This window comes from Mytilus galloprovincialis, chromosome 9 (assembly GCF_965363235.1).
Source record: "Mytilus galloprovincialis chromosome 9, xbMytGall1.hap1.1, whole genome shotgun sequence".
Taxonomy (NCBI): domain Eukaryota; kingdom Metazoa; phylum Mollusca; class Bivalvia; order Mytilida; family Mytilidae; genus Mytilus; species Mytilus galloprovincialis.
The window spans coordinates 26,178,416-26,199,216 of NC_134846.1; the positions used below are offsets into that span (position 1 = coordinate 26,178,416).

Sequence of the window (20,801 nt, forward strand, 5' to 3'; positions counted from 1 at the left end):
ATACATTGAGCCTGGAATAAAAAATTCTATATGATGTACGTATAGTAATAAAAAATACATTTTAAAGTATACAAACATTGAGAAAATGTTGATATTTTTTTTTTTGTGCTGCAGTTATTGACAAGTAAAAATACATATCATTCCATGCTTTTTAAGATATTTATAGATTGATTGTCTGTGAATAATCAGGTTACATTTTCCGGAGCACCTGAGATCACCCCTAGTTTTTGGTGGGGTTCGTGTTGTTTATTCTTTAGTTTTCTATGTTGTGTCGTGTGTACTATTGTTTTTCTGTTTGTCTTTTTCATTTTTAGCCATGGAGTTGTCAGTTTGTTTTAGATTTATGAGTTTGACTGTCCCTTTGGTATCTTTCGTCCCTCTTTTACATTTTTATTTTGTGTTTGTTTCGGGATTAGAACTCGTCAACTTTAAATTACCAATAATTCTGAGGTTCAGTTTTTCATAAAAAAAAATTGGGGTGAAAAGATTGGAGATAATTAATGATACATGTATTACTAACCTAGTCTGATAATTATCAAATATATAAAACTAATGTACCTGTAGATTCTGGCATGACTCCACTCTTTGTCTCCTTATCATTTTCATTTTTTTTTAATTATGTACTTTACATTATCAAAATTCGAGTTTCAAACTATCTACCGGCACACTACATACAGTGTGTCCAATCTGCAGCAGCGATTGCAGCTTTTACCATAGCGGTGACGGTACAAAAATAAGTGTTTCGAATACAAATCAAAATAAAAAAAATTTAAACAAATTTAAATGTCGTTACAAAACTGGTTGAAGATGGGTTCTTTTATTAATAAAAGAGAAAAAAAAGATGAAAAAGGTAACTCATGAGTATAAGCACCCCCTATAAGTATGCTGGTTTATTACTTTCCTTGGTTTATTTTTGAATCGATAACGCTATAGTTACCAATGTTTACACTAACAAAAATTAACTCACTGAAACAAATGCTAATCGATAAAATAATTCATTGACCAAAAATATAATTATTTATAATTAATTTAAACAAAATCATGAAGCGCCTTTTCTATGGAAGTCTTTAATGTATAAGACAATTCATGATTTTTATTTATCTTTAATAAAAGTATGAAATACATTTTTGGTATTGTTTGAAAATATTTTTTTCAAGTTTCTTTTTCTGATTATGATCAGCATTGTCTGGTTGTATGCTAGCGTGTTCCATTGATTCTAGTGCGGTAGGTCGTGGGTTCGAACCCCGGTAGGTCCTTAAAAATTGGTAGAATAATGTGTCCAGGTAGGTTGACATGTCTTCCAGCGCAATGTTTACCGATAACTTGTGATCACTTGTGACATTAGAACATCGAAAATCCGGTTAAGTAACAAGAGTTCCCTAGAGCCCACTATATAGTATTTATATAAAAGAAATAATTTTACAAATAACAAGCATATGTTATTATAGATTTAGAAAGTTTAAGGAATAAAGAGTAGACAACTCATGAAAGTATCTGTAATAACACAAGCAAGTTATTTTCTGGAATAACCCTATAGAGTTATATCTCTGACTGTATAAATGTCTCACTCTCTGCTGGAATCCAGTCTAGTGAATTTTTTACCAAGAAAGCGGTAATGTTTGTCACATGGTATTGATTAACAGGGGGTATTCCGATTTTAGCCAATCAAAGCAGGTTTTACTTTGACCTCATCGGCCTAAATAGAGTGGGTCATGTGAGGCAATTTCAATGGAAAATCAATATGGCACAACAATTTCTGAAGAAGTTGTTCCCGAATTCTCGGAGTAGTGGTGATAAATGGCGAACAGATTCAAAGTCCGAGTAAGTACCAGTGTTATGTGTTTAAAAAAATATGGTTCTAATAATTACGTTTTAAAAAAATCATCAAAAACCCGAGAAACATTGGTTTGTGAATTTGCATTTTGGTCATGGAATCTCCTAGTCCTCCAGTGAACATCAATTTACTTCTGTCTTATAACTGGGTCTGGTTTTTTATTCGTCTTAAAAGAAAATAACAATAACCGACGCGCATGTTTGTCTGATAAAAGCTGGACAATCGATTCAATTCTTATATGTATAAACTTTTAGATATCTACATGTACGACGTGTTCATACAAATGTAAACAAACTTGTGACAAGCACATGACCATCCAGGTCATACACATCCGATATCATCAATTGTAGTTACTTACTTTTTACGTTTATAATCTGTGAATAATTTATTCATGGTCCAGCCGTAGTGATATGAGAGAATAAAACCAGTTAATGATGCAGATTCAAACAGAGAACCAGAATGTTTTCCTTAGCCTTTTTGAGTTCCAGTGTGAAAGCATATGACAGGTTTGACACCCTTTTCAGAATGATCGTGTTTCAAACACTTTTCCTTAAGTTTGTTTCCGAATCATGAAGTTACATGTTACATACATTTGTCCATGTATATGTATAATTAATAATTATTCAATTATAAAAGTCGTTCAAATCTTGGTACTAGTGAACATGGTGTACATGTACATTTACCTGATTTATAGTACAAATGTACTTGTAATTGTTACGGAATTTCTTTGCAATACTGCCTGACTTGTATCGAGTTAAAGGAAATTTGAAAATCTGAACCTTCAGAACTAACAACTTGATGTTTTTAAAAAGCCTAATGCCCCAGTCACTGACACACTATACCACAATCACATCACGCTTATCGCGATCTAAATTAAATTCTGCAACGATCCCGCCATGATTATACCACATGTACTTTCTCACCACCTTTATTCTGCAACCTCATTATGATTATAATGATCTAACTATGCTCATGTTCTCAATACCACCATACCACGATTTATTTGATTGCAACATAATCTTATCACACTTCTACTGCGATTATACAATGTAGCTTGATCATACCACAATCATTCCACGATCTTAATATGCTCTCAGCCGTGTTTCATATTTAAAAAAAGTTCTATTCCTTCTATTTCTCATTATTTATTAGTAGAATTTTTCTCGGAAACAACAAAGTCATGTTGAGAAGTTGATCAAACATCTCTGGTGGCATTATAATAAATTATAGAAGGAAGGTTCATCTTAGAATCGTATCTCCTTCATCAACTGATGCCCACACTGGAGTCTCCTTTTGGTTGATAGCCAAGGACGAACTCAAAAGGACCTAAGTTGTCTAAATTTCTTCTTATCTGTCCTTTTTGATCTCTCAATAACAATTTAGCCTGCTTGCAGTGGCGGATCCAGAACTTTTCCTAAGGGGGGGCCCGCTGACTAACCTAAGGGGGGCATGCTCCAGTCATGCTTCAATGATTCCCTATATAATCAACCTCATTTTTCCCACAAAAGGGGGGGCCCGGGCCCCCAGGCCCCCCCCCCCCCTGGATCCGCCTATGGCTTGTTAAGATTTTGTATCTGTGTTAATGATTGTAGAAGCATTACTCCATGAACATGGTCTTGTGTTTCCATGGTTCAATTGAAATTGATGTTTCAAACAAAACCTGAAGAGCTTTTATATATGTTATGTGACAATGAGCATGACTATATATATAGCTAGAACTCAAAATACTAAATAGCTGTAGTATGAACATAGTCAGGTCGTAAGAAGAGTGTGATAAGGAAGGCATGAGCGGACTATAATCATACTATGGCTTGAACAGCATGGTTGAGTCGCAATGATAACATGATGGTCTTAGTGAGGTAGTTGTAACATCGACATGAGATCAAAGCGCAGTCTCTCCGACTAGTATCACGTTTTCGCTACGTTGGTAACTTGGTACAGCAACCTTTGCGATCTTACCACGACCAAACAGCGCTGTCACTACACTTCTACTGTGACCTGATTTCCCCACTACAGCACCACTATTGTTTAAAACATGTTCATACTTGGCCATGGTCATCAGGATCATGAAGAACTCACCACAACCTAAATGCAATCTACATTTTTTTCAGAGATCAAAATGCAATTGTGGCCTAGTGTGACTGAGGTTTGAGGCTGTCTATTCTGTTATGAATTTTGTAAACACTAGAATAATGAATATTCTCTGTATATCTGGAATTCTTTTACTGTTAACATATACACAATTACTGTCTTTTGATGAGTCAAATAAGTGGTTTTATTATATACGACCGCAAAAATAAAAAAAAATGGTCTTATATTGGTATCATGTCTGCGTCGTTGTCAGAGTCTCTTGAAGACTGATGATTTCCGGTTAATAACTTTAGTATAAGTAAATAGAAATCAATAAAATTTTAACACAAGGTTTATAACCACTAAAGGAAGGTTTGGATTGATCTTGGGGGTTTCGGTCCAAACAGTTTAAGAATTATGGGCCAAAAGGGTCCAAAATTAAACTTTGTTTGATTTCAACAAAAATTGAATTATTAGGGTTCTTTGATATGCCAAATTAAATGGTGTATATAGATTCTTAATTTTTGGTCCTGTTTTCAAATTGGTCTACATTAAGGTCCAAAGGGTCCAATATTAAACTTAGTTTGATTTTAACTAAAATTGAATTCTTGTGGTTCTTTGAAATGCTGAATCTGAACATGTACTTAGATTTTTATGCCCCACCTACGATAGTAGAGGGGCATTATGTTTTCTGGTCTGTGCGTCCGTTCGTCCGTTCGTTCGTCCGTCTGTCCCGCTTCAGGTTAAAGTTTTTGGTCGAGGTAGTTTTTGATGAAGTTGAAGTCCAATCGACTTCAAACTTGGTACACATGTTCCCTATGATATGATCTTTCTAATTTTAATGCCAAATTAGAGTTTTGACCCCAATTTTACGGTTCACTGAACATAGAAAATGATAGTGCAAATTTCAGGTTAAAGTTTTTGGTCAAGGTAGTTTTTGATGAAGTTGAAGTCCAATCAACTTGAAACTTAGTATACATGTGCCCTATGATATGATCTTTCTAATTTAAATGCCAAATTAGAGTTTTGACCCCAATTTTACGGTTCACTGAACATAGAAAATGATAGTGCAAATTTCAGGTTAAAGTTTTTGGTCAAGGTAGTTTTTGATAAAGTAGAAGTCCAATCAACTTGAAACTTAGTATACATGTTCCCTTTGATAAGATCATTCTAATTTTAATGCCAAATTAGAGTTTTGACCCCAATTTTACGGTTCACTGAACATAGAAAATGATAGTGCAAATTTCAGGTTAAAGTTTTTGGTCAAGGTAGTTTTTGATAAAGTAGAAGTCCAATCAACTTGAAACTTAGTATACATGTTCCCTTTGATAAGATCATTCTAATTTTAATGCCAAATTAGAGAATTTATTCCAATTTCACAGTCCTTTAAACATAGAAAATGATAGTGTGAGTGGGGCATCCGTGTACTGTGGACACATTCTTGTTGATTATGGGCCAAGTTTTCAAGTTGGTCCAAATTGGAGTCCAAAATTAAATTTTGTCAGATTTCAACAAAAATTGAATATGTGGGGTTTCTTTAAGTTTAACATGCTAAATCTAACCATGTAAATGCATTTAGATTTTTGATATTTGGCCCTCTTTATCAAATTGGTCCACATTGAGGTCTAAAGGGTCCAAAATTGAACTTTAAACAGGCTATTAAATGTATTTGAACTTGGAATTATTATCATCAATTATGGAATTTACATAATTTCTTGGTTTGAAATTTTTTTTAATAAATTCCATGTTAATTCTATACTTTAATGTTCTGTGCTGCGCACAACACTTTCTATTACAAAGAAAATAGTTTATTTTCAATAGAATGTACTGTGCCGCGCACAACACTATCTAACCAAAATACATTTTATGGAAAGTGTTATTAACCACTCAAAAGATTATAATACCAAATAAACATGGAATTTATTAAAAATTTTAAACACAAGAAATTATGCAAATTCCATAATTAAAAATAATTCCAAGTTCAAATAATAGCCTGTTTTTATTTGATTTCATCAAAAATTGAATTCTTGGGGTTCTTTGATATGCTGAATCTAACAATGTATTTAGATTTTGGATATTGGACCATAAAAGGTTAATGTCCAATTTAAAATTTTTAAGTTCTTATACAACATTCATTCTGTGTCGGAAACCTTATATTGGTATCACATCGGCAGCGTTGTCAGCGTCTTCCGAAGACAGATGGTTTCCAGATAATAACTTTAGTATAAGTAATTAGATATCAATAAACACAATGTTTATAAACACAAAAGGAAGGGGGTTATGGCTGAAATCATTTAGCACTTAGGGGCAAAAAAGGGAGAAAAACAAGGGTTTTTCTGGTTAAAGGACAATTTAGACAATTTAAAAGCAGTGTAAGGGAGGTAATCCAATTCTATTTAAAGAATATTGTTATATATATATATATATATATATATATATATATATATATATATATATATATATATGTTTGATTATCTCCCTTACACTGCTTGTAAATTATGTATTAAAAGATAAGATTGTCTTGAGATGATAAGCTGTTAATCTATTTTTAGAAGTTATGATTGATTACTATTAATTAATATTAATTTTTTTAAGGGATTCCTATTTTTTTTCTATTTTTTCAAATTTTTTAATTTAAATTAAAATAGTTTGAAGAAGAAATTTCAATAGATTTGTAACATTGTGACCACATTTATTTTGTTTCAGAAACCTTAATTATGTAAAAAATTTGATCACAATCCAAATCCAGACCGTATCAAGCTTGAATATTGTGTCCAAATTTGCCCTAATTGTTCAGGGTTCGACATTGTGGTTGTATCAGGCTGCACTCAGCGAAGCAATTTATTTGTTATTATCTTGAATATTATTGTAGATAGCTATATAGATATAAACTGTGTACAGCAATAATGTTCAGTAAAGTAAGATACACAAAAAAGTTCAAGGACCAAATTTGTCAATTGATCCCTTAAGGAGTTATTGCCCTTGAAAGACAATTTTACACAATTTGACTTTGTTCAACAAGTTTGCTAACATTTAAAATCTTCTCCTCTGAAATACAGGTGAGCGATTCAGGCTCTTGAGAGCCTCTTGTTTTTGTGTATGTGGAATTTTAATTTATAAATAATATATGATTAAATGTAAGAAAAGATATAACATTCAAAATGTGAAACATTGAATTTGACTTTTACACTTTCATACTTTCATGACTAACAGTTTTAAAAGGCAAAATGTCACTGGAGGAAACGTTACAATTCAGTTTTGAGAATTTTGTTATTGACTGCATGGTTTCATTGTGCCTAGTAATTTATTCATAAGTGATCATGATAAATCTTCATTTAACTATGTCATGTATGTCATGGTCTGCATGTTCTGTAACAATTTCTCAACTGTAAATTAAACAATACTGGTAATAAAATGAATTTGATTTCATAAAGTTCTGTCCCCTGTACTGTAACACATATTCATGGTTTACATGTTACTACTAGGTGTCTATCTATTGGGCCTTGTAAGGACTCTTCATGAACAATTCTTGTCAGCAATGTCATCAACAAGTTAAAAAAAATATTCCATATAGAAGTCATATGTTTTACATGTTTTCAAGTAACTGCTAAGTCTCCTGAAAATATTAATTACATGGAATATTGCATCATCCTCATGTGTACAACTGTTGTTAGGCATTTCATACATGTATATTAAGGATTTCTCTTATAATATTCAATTACTTGTTAACTAATACATGTAATATTATATACATAATATATACATTACTTTTAAATTGAGAAAAATTTACAAACTGCAAGAAAGCTGTCTCAATGAAATGAAAATGACTTTATACTGAAATTAGCATTTTCATGTTCAAGTATGTTTGCTTTTCAGAACTACCTGTAAACAGTGGGTTGAAAATGGTATAAATGACACAGAAATTAAGAAATCTGTGTAAGGGTTTTATATATCTCTCACTTCCTGTCAATACCAGAAACCTATTCACACATGTACATTTCAATTCATTTTAGGAATTGGTAAAAATAAAAGTTAATTTATCTGCATATACATTGTACCGTACTGATCTTAAGGGCATACGGTTATAGGGGGGGGTAATGATGTTGCCAACCTCAAATGTTATTTTTCACATCAGCAATCTGACATATCGGAAAAGATACAATTTTAACAGCTTTATTAGTCAAACTGATTTAACTTAAAAACGGGTTCATTGACCACTCCTTTTAGAAATGGAATTTGGCTTGTTTAACTTTTTTTTTTCTAAATTAGATAAACATACTTGTGTGCAAACTTTCATAAAAAATTCACTGTGGGATCAAAACTGTATAATATGCCCATAAAATGCCATTCAAAGTTCATTTTCTTATAACACTTGTAGTTGCTCATTCCTTTTGGCTTTATAAAGAAGTAATTTACTATATATAGTAATTAGTATATATAAGGATTGATACTGTACAAGTAATTTTAAAATATATACATATAAGTTTCAGGCAAAAAAAAGAAATTAACTAATTGTCTAATTAAATTCAAAGATATTACAAGTTTTTACACTGTTTATTTTATGATCATCAGGTTTAAAGCTTAAGTCATCTGTCAACCAGAATACAGAAACTTTTTCAATCTTTTCATGAAAAGAAGTAAGACTCTGATCATAAGTGAACTATGAATGGTATTTTAAAGGTGATGTTACTATTATGTATTGTGTACACTGTATGTGCCATGCAATTTCCTTAAGCATTCACTGTTCAAAATGACCTGATTATTTCAATTCACCCGCATTCACACACTTTATAACTGCCTTATAATTCTTTTAATGACACTCATAATAGTAGAATGTACAATGTATGCTGATGCAGTGTATTTCTTTCACTTTACCCAAGCCAAAAGCAGGTAAATACTTGATGATGCTTTGTCATATTTGTCAGTGAAAACTATCCTACTGCACCATTATCATGATCAACTTAAATTAAGTTTTTATGTTTATAGATTACTCCACTTCAAGTTACAAAAAAATGCATGAAAAAATGATCATATTTTTATATTTTTTTCTTTGGCTGGTTTATACTACATGTACATGATGTACAATGTGTGAGGTGTTAAGCCATTGGAAGTAAGGGTCATACTTACTATTTCAAATTCATGGGATCTTTGATGTGGGTACTTCGTCCCCAATTACTTACTATTTCAAATTCATAGTATTTTTATGGTACCTATTAAAGACATGTTAAGAGATTAGTCATTCATATAATTACAAATATGTTTATAGTCATACTTGAGAAAATTAACTCTAATTATTATATGCATGTTTACAAGACCTGTTATGGTATTATAATGTTGTCTGTCTGTAGTCACCATGTCGGACATTAACTAAAAAAACATGAAACTTTGGTGACTGGTTTATGAAATGACTCCTTTGTGTGTGCTTTTTTTTTTTATAAATTTCTGATATGACATTGAGGAGTTATGGAACTTTATTCCTTGAAATTGCAACAAGTGCATCATGTGATCATGGTACATGTACATCTCTTTATTTCTTATAAGTCTCCCGCTCATGGTACATGTACATCTCTTTACTTCTTATAAGTCTCTCGCTCATGGTACATGTACATCTCTTTATTTCTTATAAGTCTCTCGCTCATGGTACATGTACATCTCTTTATTTCTTATAAGTCTCTCGCTCATGGTAAATTTATATCTCTTTACTTCTTATAAGTCTCCCGCTCATGGTACATGTACATGTCTTTACTTCTAATAAGTTTCTCGCTTATGGTAAATGTACATCTCTTTATTTCTTATAAGTCTCCCGCTCATGGTACATGTACATCTCTTTGTTTCTTATAAGTCTCCCGCTCATGGTACATGTACATCTCTTTACTTCTTATAAGTCTCTCGCTCATGGTACATGTACATCTCTTTACTTCTTATAAGTCTCCCGCTCATGGTACATGTACATCTCTTTACTTCTTATAAGTCTCCCGCTCATGGTACATGTACATCTCTTTACTTCTTATAAGTCTCTCGCTCATGGTACACATACATCTCTTTACTTCTTATAAGTCTCTCGCTCATGGTACATGTATATCTCTTTACTTCTTAAAAGTTTCCCGCTCATGGTACATGTACATCTCTTTACTTCTTATAAGTCTCTCGCTCATGGTACATGTACATCTCTTTACTTCTTATATGTCTCTCGCTCATGGTACATGTACATCTATTTATTTCTTATAAGTCTCTCTCATGGTACAAATTTATATGTACATCTCTTTATTTCTTATAAGTCTCTCGCTCATGTTAAATGTACATCTCTTTATTTCTTATAAGCCTCTCGCTCATGGTACATGTACATGTACATCTCTTTATTTCTTATAAATATTAAATAGTCTCTCTATGCATGCGGTCATGGTACATGTACATCTATTTATTTCTTATAAGTCTCTATCATTTTTTAGGGCTACATACAAAAAGAGATTTTTAACCGGTAGGGGCACAGGCACTTGTCTCAGAAAAAAAAATATTTATAGTACTTCAGTCTTGGAATAAATATTACGGTGGATTTAAAAAAATACACAAAAAGTAAAATCAAAGATACTTTTCAATGAAAATGATGGTTTTTTTTCAAATTATTACAATATAAAATGTTTATTGTTTTAGATGGAAACCACCAAAATTAGAGCGTACTAAGATAAGGTTGGTGTTATACCATGATAATGAACGAGATAGAAATATTTTATATGATTCTACATCTTTAAGGAAAACAGAAGAATTGCAGGTAAATTTTATTTATTGTTTTAAGGTTGCTAATATAGTTGCTAATACTTTAGTTGTTGTCGGCTGCAGAATCCCAGGAATTTGGGGCATAAAAGGGTCCAAAAACAAGCATTTTTCAAGTTTCCAGACAATTAATTGTGTGTAAGTGTATGGATCTCTCATAAATTGTACTACAAGGTTCCATACCACAAAGGTAAGGCTGGGATCGAACTTGGGAGGATTGTTTTGGGGGGTTCTGTTCATTTTTTACTTCAAAATTTTGAAATCTTCAATTGCACAGTATTGCTAAATAGCAAGATATTTTCAATTGCACAATATTGCGCAAAAGCACACAGTATTGTACATGTTGTACAAGCAAAGTATTGGGCAAAAGCAAGATATTTTTCGATTGCACAGTATTGCGCAATAGCAAGAAATCTTCAATTGCACAGTATTTCGCAAAAACACAGTATTGCAAAATAGCAAGAATTTTTAATTGCACAGTATTAAGCAATAGCAAGAAATCTTCAATTCAAAACAAATACGACTGTTTTAAATAACTTCAAGTATGATTTGCTGAACCTTATTGTGCATTTGATTTTTTATTTTGGGCCTGTTTTCAAATAAGTCCATGTTAAGGCTTGAACGATTAAAAATTAAACTTATGTGGTTTTTATACGACCGCAAAAATTTAAATTTTTCGTCGTATATTGCTATCACGTTGGCGTCGTTGTCGTCTTGCGTCGTCGTCGTCCGAATACTTTTAGTTTTTGCACTCTAACTTTAGTAAAAGAGAATAGAAATCTATGAAATTTTAACACAAGGTTTATGACCACAAAAGGAAGGTTGGGATTGATTTTGGGAGTTTTGGTCCCAACATTTTAGGAATTAGGGTCCAAAAAGGGCCAAAATAAGCATTTTCTTGGTTTTCGCACTATAACTTTAGTTTAAGTAAATTGAAATCTATGAAATTTTGACACAAGGTTTATTACCACAAAAGAAAGGTTGGGATTGATTTTGGGAGTTTTGGTTCCAACAGTTTAGGAGTTAGGGGCCAAAAAAGGGCCCAAATAAGCATTATTCTTGGTTTTCGTACAATAACTTTAGTATAAGTAAATAGAAATCAATGAAACTTTGTTTGATTTCATCAAAAATTGAATAATTGGGGTTCTTTGATATGCCGAATTTAACTGTGTATGTAGATTCTTAATTTTTGGTCCCGTCTTCAAATTGGTCTACATTAAGGTCCAAAGGGTCCAAAATTAAACTTAGTTTGATTTTAACAAAAATTAAAATCCTTGGGGTTCTTTGATATGCTGAATCTAAATATGTACATAGATTTTTGATTATTGGCCCAGTTTTCAAGTTGGTCCAAATCGGGGTCCAAAATTAAACTTTTTTTGATTTCATCAAAAATTGAATAATTGGGGTTCTTTGATATGCCAAATCTAACTGTGTATGTAGATTCATAATTTTTGGTCCTGTTATCAAATTGGTCTACATTAAAGTCCAAAGGGTCCAAAATTAAACTAAGTTTGATTTTAATAAAAATTGAATTCTTGGGCTTTTTTGATATGCTGAATCTAAACATATACTTAGATTTTTGATTATGGGCCCAGTTTACAAGTTGGTTCAAATCAGGATCCAAAATTATTATATTAAGTATTCAGCAATAGCAAGAAATCTTCAATTGCACAGTATTGTGCAATAGCAAGCAATTTTCAATTGCACAGTATTGCGCAATAGCAAGAAATCTTCAATTGCACAGTATTGTGCAATAGCAAATATTTTCAATTGCACAGTATTGCGCAATAGCAAGGAATATCTAATTGCACAATATTGTGCAATAGCAAGAAATTTTCAATTGGAGTTATCTTTCTTTGTCCAGAATAGTAGTTGAATCAACTTGAATCATTGTTTTATACAATATACAATGTATATTCACTTTTACTACCAACTGATAAATTAAAACAATCTTTACCATTCAGTGATAACAAGCACTTTATTTTACATTTTAATATTTTATGATGTATTTAAATGAGTAGTTATTGTTGCAAACTCCATTAGGAATTTGAATTGAGATCAGTTTTGGAAAAAGGGAAAGGGGGATGTGAAAAAAAAGGGGGTGGGTAAATTTTTCTCATTTCAGATTTCATAAATAAAAAGAAAATTTCTTCAAACATTTTTTTGAGAGGATTTATATTCAACAGCATAGTGAATTGCTCAAAGGCAAAACAAATATTTTAAGTTCATTAGACCACATTCATTCTGTGTCAGAAACCTATGCTGTGTCAACTATTTAATCACAATCCAAATTTAGAGCTGAATCCAGCTTAAATGTTGTGTCCATACTTGCCCCAACTGTTCAGGGTTCAACCTCTGCGGTCGTATATAGCTGCACCCTGCGGAGCATCTGGTTTTATATGCTAAATCTAATCTAAGACATGTTAGATTTTGGAGTCAGACCATATATTTTTTGTCAGAAGGCTACATATGTATATTATGTCAAAAATTTGATCAAAATCCAAATTCAGACAGTATCAAGCTTGAATATTGTGTCCAAATTTGCCCCAGCTGTTCAGGGTTCAACCTTTTTGGTTGTATCAGGCTGGGTGGGCTCAGCAAAGCATTTTTTTATATTCTATTTTTTTTTAAATTATATTAGGCTTTTGAGCTTATACTAATATGACAACTGTTTACCATGTAGTGTACCAATTGGTATTGTTCATAATTTCAGGGTTGTCATTTAAGGAAGAAAGGATGTATACAGAACAGATTGATATGTTCTGATGGAGATTTGTCAATGAACAAGAAACATGTACCATCAAAGTATATGGTAATTAAAAAATTTCATCTCTCAATGTGTTATTAAAGATGTAAAACATGTCAAGATACTGTCCATAAGTAGGAAGCCAGTCCTTTCAAAAAAGTGCACAATATCCTTCATTGCTTTAGCACATTGCTATTCATCAAAAACATTAAAAAGAGGCCGGAACCTTAAAAAAAAAATTTCTTTCATTGCTTTTGCACAGTACTATATATTCATAAAAAAGAGGCCAGTCCTTTAAATAACACACAAAGTCTTAAATTGCTTTTGCACAATACTGTTCATAAAAAGGATGATGGTCCTTTCAAATATATATACAATTTCTGCCCAATCTCTTTCATTGCTCTTACACAATATTGTCCATAGAACATATTAAGAATCCCCGTCCTTTCAAAAATGCACATTTTTTTCATTGATTTAGCACAAAGCTATCAAGAAAAAGCTGGGTTAGCAAAGTATTTCCCGGGCTGGTCAATACTCTAGGAATCAGGCCATTGAGAGCCATGTTTATAGGATACAAAAATCAGCATCATGCATCCTTTTCTCCAATAATTCTATGTCTATCTTATTAAACCTTGTTCATTTTCAAAGTTTTGTTTCAATTATCCAAACTTTGAAAAAAATGCATTTTATTGCAGTGTTAAAGTGAATTGTATAATTATCTTGATTTTTATATATGTGTATATACACAATATGGTCAAATAAATTGCATCTAAGTAATCGAAATCAATGGAAATACACATTTTAAAGTTAACAGAATTATTTTATTGATTTTTTTTACAGATATACATGATATAGTTTATTTCGAATTCAGAATTGGGATATTTATTTTTATCAATTAATTTTGCAGTTCTTTCTAAAGTGGACATTACTTATATATAAGTATTGGGTATCTTTTTTGAAATTCTTGAATTTTAATTTCGCACTGCTTTAATAAGTCATATTCTTTTTTTTTATATTAGTTTCTCATATTTATAGATAAATATATGCATGTAAATTTAAATTTCAAATTGTATTTATTTTTTGTTATGGGGAAACATTTTTTATCAAGACAGAGATTTTGTCTGGAATTGTAATTTTAATTTTAAAATGGCTTTGCTGATAGTATTTAATTAATATTTATATAAATAAGCCTAATTTATGAATTTCAGCTCACCAGAAAAATGGGATCAGATGTAAAAGTATTGGAGGAACTAATGTTTGGGTCTGTTGGAATGGCCTACAAAGGCCCTTCATTCAAAGTTCACTTTCTCAGGTAAACATCATTGTGAATAAGTATTTCTTTTTATAAATAATGTACCTATACATAAAAACTGATTTGCAACATAACTTAAATAATTCAATACAGTTTTAATGAAAATAATAATCAGTTATGTTCTGCTGGTCTCCCAAGCTGTGGTTAAGTCATTTGATTTTGACATACTCATTTTGATTCCAGATTTGCCAAACTTAATTTGCGACCATCAAATCAACAATTGATGCCGTCAGAGCTTAAAATACAATATTGCTATCTCCATTCTAATGAAACTGACAGAAAACTACGTCAAATCATACATTTAAAATCTGTCATATGCGCTTGCCATATATTTCATAGTATCAATTGTGAATTGATGCCATGAAAATAAGTGACGTTATCCAATCAAAATGAACGTTATGAATGTTGGTGCAATTAAAATGTTACCAGTACATGTTTGCTGTTGTCGCTGTCTTCTCGAATTATTTTGTTATCTAACAATAACTACAGTATCAATGTGTGGATCTCTATGAAAATATACCACAATATTCCATACCACAGAAAGAGGTTTGGGATTGATTTTAGCTGTATTTGTCCAAACTATATACATGAAATAGGAATAAGGGGCCAAAAGCAAGCCTTTTTTCTGGTTTCCAGACTATAACTTGAGTACTAAATGTATGTCTATGGATCTCTATGAAATTGTACCAAAAGGTTCCATACTAAAAAAAGGAGGTTGGGATTGATTTTAAGGGTTATGGCCCTTACTGTTTAAGAAAAGGGGTAAAACAGTACCTTTCTGGTACTGTGAAAGTACTTTAGTCATGGATATCAGTTTTCATAGTTTGAGCAAAAGTTACATGCATGTTCAAGGGTTTTTAAATTTGTTGATTTTTAATAGTTTTTTGCAGAACAAAAATCAAGTGAAAATTTTGAAGCCTTCAGAATTTAAGACCATATGTTGTTTTAAAATGATTTGTGAACATTGCATTTTCACATGCTTGTGCATATTTCATACAAAACTTAAATAACATAAAATTGTGTAATACAATTGAAATATGCTGATTCTTCTATGCCTTCAAATTGTCATGATAGAAGTAAATGGCATAGTAAAGACTAAAGAGTAGAATTATGCACATGTGAAATCAGATGTGATATAACTTCCAAGCTCCTTTGTTCCTACAGGGGTGATCTGAGCTTGATCATCCCTACAAGATCTTCCTAGCTTGAGTTTCTTTGTTCTGCATGCTTTCCTTTGTTCAATAACATTTTAACAGGAATGACAAATCGACAATTAAACTTAGAAATATCTATAAGGAAATGACCAGCTTTTGTGTAGAAAAAAATCCAGTGACTATACATGTACTAGGAATGGACTCAAGACCTTTAGCATATAAACCCACAAGTGAATCTCTACACTAGGATGATTGGATACAAACTCTCTGTTAGTTTAACATATTTAAGACATTGTGCCAGGCTCATAAAGCGTATACTAAGAAACGCTCTTATGCATTCTAGTCAAAAATGAACTAAAAAAAGTGATTTCACTCAACATTATTTAAAAATTTGTAAGGGTTCCGCGGAACCCAGTGTCTCGCCTACTTTTGCTGTTAATCGCAGACTCAACAAAAATGAGGAAAAACATCAATAAAAATTTCCCTCTCTGTACTGTATTTTGATTGAAAGAAGCTTCCAAGCTTGGTAAAAAATCCAGAATAGTTTATGAATCTAATAAATGTTTTATAAACTTTAACTGCAGACTGTATGTAATGTTAACTCAGAGACATATAATGTATTATATGTCTCTGGTTAACTGGAAGAAAAACTAAGTCCATTTATAAGTAAAATACGGAAAAAGTGAATTTTTTTTTTACAAAATTTACTTCTGAATAATATCTTATGATCAGAAACAAGCTTCTGTTCAAGTTTGGTACAAATCAAGGATAGTTTATGAAAGTTATTAAAATTTTTAAAACTTTAACCACAGAGTGAATGTAATGTTTCCTCGCAGAAAAACTAAGTCCATTTATAAGTAAAATACGGAAAAGTGGAAATTCATTTTTGCAAAATTTTCTTCTTGATACTATCTTATGATCATAAACAAGCTTCTGTCCAAGTTTGGTACATATCAAGGATAGTTTATGAAAGTTATTAAAATTTTAAAAACTTTAACCACAGAGTGAATGTATGTTTCCTCGCAGAAAAACTAAGTCCATTTATAAGTAAAATACGGAAAAAATGGAATTTTATTTTTACAAAATTTACTTCTGGATACTTTCTTATGATCATAAACAAGCTTCTGCCCAAGTTTGGTAGAAATTCAGTATAGTTTAAGAAAGTTATTAAAATTTCAAAAACTTTAACCACAGAGTGAATATTTGTGGACGCCGCCGACGACGACGACGCCGACGACGACGGAATGTAGGATCGCTTAGTCTCGCTTTTTCGACTAAAGTTGAAGGCTCGACAAAAAGCGGAAAACTTTGAATATTGTTTGAAACAAAACTAACAAAAAACATATGATAATGACTATAGGCAATTTATTTTATCTTGCTTCAATGCTCCTAGAAACAATATCACATACATATCCAAAATTGACAACACTATATGGAAAATATGTAATATTTATAACTGATTCATATAAAGTTGATTTTATTCCAACAACATTGGTTTTGACTTAAAAAAGGTTAAACAATCTTAGAAAGTTATTAATTACACAATAATAGCATATTTTTATTCTCAGAAATCCATCACAAATGATGTTAACAAAAGTATTCATACCAGAAAACCATCAGACAAGAGAATCTATATACAGGTTTGTGAATATATAGATTTTGTATATGTATAGAAGGAGATATGGGGTATATGTCAATTCAAATAAAAGGAGATATGGGGTATATGTCAATTCAAATAAAAGGAGATATGGGGTATATGTCAATTCAAATAAAAGGAGATATGGGGTATATGTCAATTCAAATAAAAGGAGATATGGGGTATATGTCAATTCAAATAAAAGAAGATATGGGTATATGTCAATTCAAATAAAAGGAGATAAGGGGTATATGTCAATTCAAATAAAAGGAGATATGGGGTATATGTCAATTCAAATAGAAGGAGATATGGGTATATGTCAATTCAAATAAAAGGAGATATGGGGTATATGTCAATTCAAATAAAAGGAGATAAGGGGTATATGTCAATTCAAATAAAAGGAGATAAGGGGTATATGTCAATTCAAATAAAAGGAGATAAGGGGTATATGTCAATTCAAATAAAGGGAGATATGGGTATATGTCAATTCAAATAAAAGGAGATATGGGTATATGTCAATTCAAATAAAAGGAGATAAGGGGTATATGTCAATTCAAATAAAAGGAGATAAGGGGTATATGTCAATTCAAATAAAAGGAGATAAGGGGTATATGTCAATTCAAATAAAAGGAGATAAGGGGTATATGTCAATTCAAATAGAAGGAGATATGGGTATATGTCAATTCAAATAAAAGGAGATATGGGGTATATGTCAATTCAAATAAAAGGAGATATGGGGTATATGTCAATTCAAATAAAAGGAGATATGGGGTATATGTCAATTCAAATAAAAGGAGATAAGGGGTATATGTCAATTCAAATAAAAGGAGATATGGGGTATATGTCAATTCAAATAAAAGGAGATAAGGGGTATATGTCAATTCAAATAAAAGGAGATAAGGGGTATATGTCAATTCAAATAAAAGAAGATATGGGTATATGTCAATTCAAATAAAAGGAGATAAGGGGTATATGTCAATTCAAATAAAAGGAGATAAGGGGTATATGTCAATTCAAATAGAAGGAGATATGGGTATATGTCAATTCAAATAAAAGGAGATATGGGGTATATGTCAATTCAAATAAAAGGAGATAAGGGGTATATGTCAATTCAAATAAAAGGAGATATGGGTATATGTCAATTCAAATAGAAGGAGATATGGGGTATATGTCAATTCAAATAAAAGGAGATATGGGGTATATGTCAATTCAAATAAAAGGAGATAAGGGGTATATGTCAATTCAAATAAAAGGAGATATGGGGTATATGTCAATTCAAATAAAAGGAGATAAGGGGTATATGTCAATTCAAATAAAAGGAGATAAGGGGTATATGTCAATTCAAATAAAAGAAGATATGGGTATATGTCAATTCAAATAAAAGGAGATAAGGGGTATATGTCAATTCAAATAAAAGGAGATAAGGGGTATATGTCAATTCAAATAAAAGAAGATATGGGTATATGTCAATTCAAATAAAAGGAGATAAGGGGTATATGTCAATTCAAATAAAAGAAGATATGGGTATATGTCAATTCAAATAAAAGGAGATAAGGGGTATATGTCAATTCAAATAAAAGGAGATAAGGGGTATATGTCAATTCAAATAAAAGAAGATATGGGTATATAAGAGATGAAGATATATGATTAGACACTAATAAAACAGCATCTCAACACATTTCTTAACAAATAGACAGTTGGACTTCTTAATTAGATTCTAAATAACATGAGGTTAGAGTTGTGAATGAATTCTCCAGTGACAACCATATACCTGACACTAACACAGACACTGATTTCCCAATAAATTAGAATACTTAGAAGATTTGGCAGTCTTATAATGTATAAATACATGGATATCTATTATTTCATTGACTATGTATATATTAAATGTATGTCAAATAATGTATCTTATAGATTATAAATATTTGAAACTTTGTATTATATAGACTATGAATATATCAAAAGTTGTATCTGAGAAATTATTACTAGTAAGCAATGTAACTTATAAATAATATCACATGTAAGTCAAATACAAAATAAACATTATTTGTTTAGATTTGAAACTTTTAGGAATTATGCAGATAAATTATTGTGATAAGGATTTGTTAAATGCTGCATACAAATGATACTATCAAAACTAACATTTTTATTTCTCAGTGATTTAGATTCTATTGACTCATTAAGTATACATAGTAATCAGGATCTGTCAATAAGTGACCCAAAACAGATATCTCAACACAACAGACATGGCTCAAACATTGGTAAGTACATATGTAGCTAGAATTAAAATACACATTTCAGTAATTTATTCAATCTGCTTTAAACATGAGGGCATTTTTGAGTAGCCTACAAAGAAGGTTGCAAAGGTGATTCATATGAGCTGCATCGGATAGAAATTGAACTCATTCAAGTGCATATATACATGTACATGTATAAGACTTATGATTTTGGAACATGCAAATTTGAAATTAAAGATGAATTTTGGTCTGTTTTGTAAGGTTCTTATGTTATGTGACTTTAGAGACTTTTCAACCCAAAATAAGTTGTAAAATTAGGCCGTTAGTTTTCTTGTTTGAATTGTTTTACATTTGTCATTTCTGGGCCTTTTATAACTGACTTGTATGGTATGGTATGGGCTTTGCTCATCATTGAAGGCTGTACAGTGACCTATAGTTGTAAATTTCTGTGTCATTTGGTCTTGTGGAAAGTTGTCTCATTGGTAATCAAACCACCTCCTCTTTTTTTTTTTAGCTCAGCCAAGTGAGCTTTTCTCATCACTTGGCGTCCGTTGTCGTCGGCGTAAACTTTTTACATTTTGAACTTCTTCCAGAGAACCGCTGAATGGAATGAAACCAAACATGGCATGACCAAGTGTTGTAACTTTGTAGCTGATCCATCATCCAAGATGGCCGCCAGCGCCTGGCCTGGGGCCATTACATTGCAATGTAATGCATTACATTACAATTACTTTGTGATTCTTCCATTACAATTACAATTACATTTTTTCTTACATGTAATGCATTACATTACAATTACTTTGCCTGTGTAATTCATTACATTACACATTACTTTTTCAATATAAAAACAAAAAGCATTTCAAAAACAAAGGTATATGTACATATATATACAGTGTTAGGTACATAGACTTCAAATACTGGTTAATTAATATGTGCACTTTATCATCATAAGTGGTTTAAATGTGATGCTGTTAAGAGAACAGCGATCAGTTCTGTACACCTTTCCGGCAAAACTTAAAAGCCTTTCTACAGGAGCTTATG

At 31.3% G+C, this 20,801-nt stretch overlaps 1 protein-coding gene across 4 annotated transcripts in view; it reads left to right on the forward strand.

Moving 5' to 3' along the window:
- The first annotated feature begins 1,666 nt into the window (after positions 1 to 1,666).
- Positions 1,667 to 20,801, forward strand: part of LOC143044707 (folliculin-interacting protein 1-like) — a 72,743-nt gene continuing 53,608 nt past the window's right edge. Inside the window, exons 1-7 of one of the 4 annotated variants that reach the window (XM_076216793.1) lie at positions 1,696 to 1,821; positions 7,781 to 7,840; positions 10,556 to 10,673; positions 13,389 to 13,487; positions 14,630 to 14,733; positions 17,456 to 17,527; positions 19,681 to 19,784. In XM_076216793.1, the coding sequence (XP_076072908.1) occupies positions 1,742 to 1,821; positions 7,781 to 7,840; positions 10,556 to 10,673; positions 13,389 to 13,487; positions 14,630 to 14,733; positions 17,456 to 17,527; positions 19,681 to 19,784 (637 nt within the window). In that variant the 5' untranslated portion in view covers positions 1,696 to 1,741. Of the gene's footprint in view, positions 1,822 to 2,181; positions 2,341 to 7,780; positions 7,841 to 10,555; positions 10,674 to 13,388; positions 13,488 to 14,629; positions 14,734 to 17,455; positions 17,528 to 19,680; positions 19,785 to 20,801 lie in introns of those variants that run through there. The other 3 variants (XM_076216789.1, XM_076216790.1, XM_076216791.1) reach the window with 3 other exon arrangements.